A 4,412-nucleotide genomic window follows, 5' to 3' on the forward strand; every position below is an offset into this window, starting at 1 on the left:
TTTTTTGGGTCCGGTCGTGGGGCCTGAACTCTGGGCCTGGGCGCTGTCCCTCAGCTCTTCAGCTCAAGGCTAGCACTCTACCACCTGAGCCACAACACCACTTCCGGCTTTTTTCTTTTTGCTTATGCGGTGCTGAGGAATCGAACCCAGGGCCTCTGGCATGCAAGGCATGCGCTCTATCACTGAGCCACCTTCCCAGCCCTTTTGGATGAAATTTTAAATCCAAATTTAAATTTGGGTTCAGGCCATTCATGACAGGGCATCTCTCTGCTCCCCACAGTGGCCCTGTCCTGCTCAGTGCCCGCTCCCCCTGCCCCAGCCACCAGTGCCCTCAGTGCTTGCTCCTTCCCCATGCCCCAGACACCAGATGCTTTCTACATTCCCAGAAACCACCGTGTTTTTCTAGCAGTGGGTATGATATCTCCCATACACACATGAAAATTTCCTCCTGTCATCTCTATCCAAACACTCTTCCTCCTCCTCACAGGTCTCATTTCAAAAATCTCTCTGTGATGGAAAGTCTATCCTGATCACTGAGAATAGGCCAGGTTCCCCCATGACAGGTCTTGAAGGATCTCTACTGAGCCTCCAAAGACTTTTCACAGCTATGATGAAAAGCCATTGATGAAAGCACTGCTTCAAAGTCTACTTCTCGCAAGAATGTGTCAGCTTCATGAGGAAGACCAGATTGGACCGTGACGACCACAACCCCATTCCCTCCATAATCTCTGCTGAAGGCTGAGAAAGGACCCACACAGCATTGCCCGGCTGCACTGGGGACCCCAGTGTGCACAGTGGCTATCTGTGGGGGATTTTCACCCACTGACAGCACTAGTCCAGAACAGAGACAGGAGCAGTTAGACTAAGCTACCATAGGGTTCTGACAGCTATAGTCAGTAAAGTCAGTAGAGTAGAGCAGAGTATATTCCTCAGTTTACCCATTGGAGTTACAGCTGGTTGGATAGAAGCTGTGGGTTTTCTATTTATATTTCCTTACACTGCCTTGAGCATAGCAGAGATGCATAGGTATTTGCTATGGAAGCTAATAATTACCATGCATCACAGTATCATAACAGTGTCTAGGAAAGAAGGCTTGAAATCCCTGTAAAAGAAGCATGAAAGAATTGTTCTGGTGACTTCTTGCTCAATTTTATTCCATTGCAACAATTTTAAAGCTGGTTTCTACTTTCTGCAGAATTCCAGTATTGCTCTTTCATATACCACAAATTTCATGTTATTTAATTCCTTCTGCCTTTCAGTTATTCATGTGGTTATCATGATGTAATATGTCAGAATTGATTTAATATTGTGTATATAGTCACTTTTGCTCGCTCACTCAGTTTCTCACATTTTATATTATGCATGCTTAATGTGGGGTAGAAGATAAAATAGAGGAGTCATTTCTCTTTAATTTGGTCAAAGTGGATATAAAACCTGGTTATCTTCTGAGGAGGCCCCCTTCTCTGTCTAATGTGTTTAAGAGAGAGGGAGAGAAGCAGAAAGAAGAGGAGGTAGAAGTGGAGATGGAGGAGGAGGAGCAATAAAGGAGGAGGGGGAGAGAAAAAGAAGGAGACAGAGATAGAGGCAAAGACACAGAGACCTCCTGCAGAATTAAAGTTTGTATTTTATAATATGGAACCTAAGAGGTTATTTCAAAGGTCAGAGAACAAGCCTCATTGCGAAACAAACATCTGGAAAAATAGGCCACTTTTGACAAACTCTAAACTAGAAAAAACTGTGATTAGTTAAAAAGGCTTTATGTTTAAGAGTGGCGACCCACAGGCTCCTAAGGGGTATCTCTGGAGCACACTCCTGCAACCCGCTGACGGGGTGAGGCTGCATACCTTCGACTCTGCCTCCTCCTTTTCTTTCCTTAGTTCTTTTTTCATCATCTCCTTCTCAAAAGCCCTTTTCTCTTGCTGAGATGCAAGTTCTCTTTCTAGTCGCTCTGTCTGCCTTTCTAGCTCACTCTTCAGCTGCTCGCACTGGATCAGAGCCTGCCAGGAACAGAGATGAAAGATGAGTTTATATTTGGGGAGAAAAATAAAGGAGAAATGACACGATTCAGCTTCACTTTCATGTAGCATACTCAAGGCACATTATAAAGTCTATGAGCATGATTTTGTGTTTATCGGTATCAGTTAATGACTTAAAATAGTACCGAAATGTTACAGGCACTCACATGTTTAATATTCATAATTAAGGATATAAACTAGTCGGCTACAAAATTCCAGGAGCAGACCTTGCTTCAATTTTGAAAGGAGCTCAGAAAAATCAGCTGCCCTAGTATTTTAATTACATGTTGTGATATGCTGTATATGAGCTTTATTGACCCCTTATATCCTCATAATTAAACATTACTTGAACACTTAAAAAAGGTAAAGCAATTAAAAATTTAAAATGGTATATCGAATACTATATTTTATTACACAAAGCATTCATTGGTTATCACTATATTCATAATTTCTTCAATACAACTAAGATTTACTTCACTCTGCTGACATGTAAAAATTAGGTTACAGTCAAAGCAAGACAAATATCAGAAGAGAATACACTACCTAGTTTTATGAAGACTTAAGACTGTCATCTTCCAATTCTGGTAAAAATTAATAATTGCACTTTAGTCTAAATTTTCCACTGTTCATTTTCAGAGACCAGAACTTTCTTTCTTTTGGCCATATTCGAAATATTATATGTATAATACCCACCTAATGAATAGGACTTAAAATCATAATTTTTAAAAATCCCAACAAAATGAAAATGCTTAGTATCTCACTCTTATCTTAGTAGCTCCTATCTTCAATAAATACTTCACCCACGCTTTATTTTCTTCTGAATTGGTAGAAAGAAAACAGGGTCTCTGTTTTCCATAGTTATATAAGTCCCTTTGGTAAAAGCTACAAGAAATACAGACAGGGCCTTGAATTCTTGCTTCGTTTTTTCACTCAAGACAGGTGCTCTAACTTGAGCCCAACCTCCATTTTCAGCTTCTGTCTACTAGGCTGGCTGCAGATTGCAATCATCAGATCTGAGCCTCCTGAGTATAAGGATCGTTAAGTGTGAGCCACTGGAGCCAGGAACTCTTTTTTTAAGTAGAAGGAATACATTCTAAAATAATGATAAACAGAACAATGCAGTAAACATACAAGCCAATAAAATCAACAAGGGTTATATACTGTATGTAGTTATATGTGCTATACTTTTACACAAATGGCAGACCAGTAGGTTTGTTTCCACCAGCACAACCACAAACGAGTGTGCAATGTGTTGCATTATGAGCTTACTAAAGCTACAGTGTCATCAAGTGATAGTTATTTTGGTTCTATTATAATCTTTTGGGACCACAGTTGTATATGTGGTCTTGTCCTTGACCAAATGGTGTTAAACTTTGTTCTAAATTTGTTCTTGCTTTAGAGCAGAGAATATGCACGTTAAAGAGCATTTTCTCTGTCTGTGACTACAATCAAATGTTCTATATTTTTCTGATTTTCTTTTTACTCCAGGTTTCTAGTTCCTGCCTTTCTGATTCTAGTAATAAAACAAACTGAATTAACTTGGAAAAAAGGTTGTCTGTTTGTTTGTGCCAATCCTGGGGCTTGAACTCTGGGCCTAATTACTGTCTCTGCGTTCTTTTGCTCAAAGCTAGAGCTCTACCATATAAGCCACAGATCCACTCCAGCCTTTTTTTTTTTTTTTGGTAGCTAATTGAAGATAAGAGTTACTTGTAGATAAAGAGTCTCACAGGATTTCCTACCCAGGCTGCCTTCAAACCATGATCCTCAAGTCTCAGCCTCCTGAGTAACTAAGATTACAGGTGTGAGTCACCAGAGTTTGAGAGGCATATAGACAACCTTTCTTTAGGAAGCTCCTCTAATAGACCTCTCCAAAGCTCTCCTTCAACGTAACAGGCAGAAGGCCAGCTCCCCTTGCACCATTTCTTGTGGCTTTACCAATGACACTATAAAGCTCTACCTTTCTATGTACATAATAACTTAAAATTTCCAAATGGTAATTGTCATCTAACACTTTACTATTTGCTAGATATTTTGCTGAATGGTTTACATGGATTATTTAATTAACTCTATCAAGAAATTTTAACTGATTCTTATCACTTAGAGAAAACAGGGCTTTAAAACATTAAGATAATTTGTCCAAGTAATCTGGTCCAAAGCAGTTCCATGAAAATATCTATGAAAGACATCATCAGTTTCTCACATCATACATTTACGTCCTTATAAAATCCTCAGGCATTGTCACTGCTACTGTTAATGTAATATATAGTCAACACAAAAATAGCTCCTTCTACCAAAGGAATATAATTGAAAACCCAGAAATGAACCTACAGACCTATAGCCATCTAATTTTCGATAAGGGAGCTAAAAAAATAGAATGGAAGAAAGACAGCCTCTTCA

The 4,412-nt window shown here is 39.4% G+C and overlaps 1 protein-coding gene across 1 annotated transcript in view; it reads right to left on the reverse strand.

Annotated features, from left to right (window-relative positions):
• The window catches only part of Sdccag8 (serologically defined colon cancer antigen 8), a 157,695-nt gene that overhangs the window by 112,888 nt on the left and 40,395 nt on the right, over positions 1-4,412 (reverse strand). Inside the window, exon 10 of the mRNA XM_013017289.1 lies at positions 1,845-1,997. Coding sequence (XP_012872743.1) covers positions 1,845-1,997 — 153 coding nt within the window. The remainder of the gene's footprint in view (positions 1-1,844; positions 1,998-4,412) is intronic.

This window comes from Dipodomys ordii, unplaced genomic scaffold (genome assembly GCF_000151885.1).
Source record: "Dipodomys ordii isolate 6190 unplaced genomic scaffold, Dord_2.0 Scaffold35, whole genome shotgun sequence".
NCBI lineage: Eukaryota > Metazoa > Chordata > Mammalia > Rodentia > Heteromyidae > Dipodomys > Dipodomys ordii.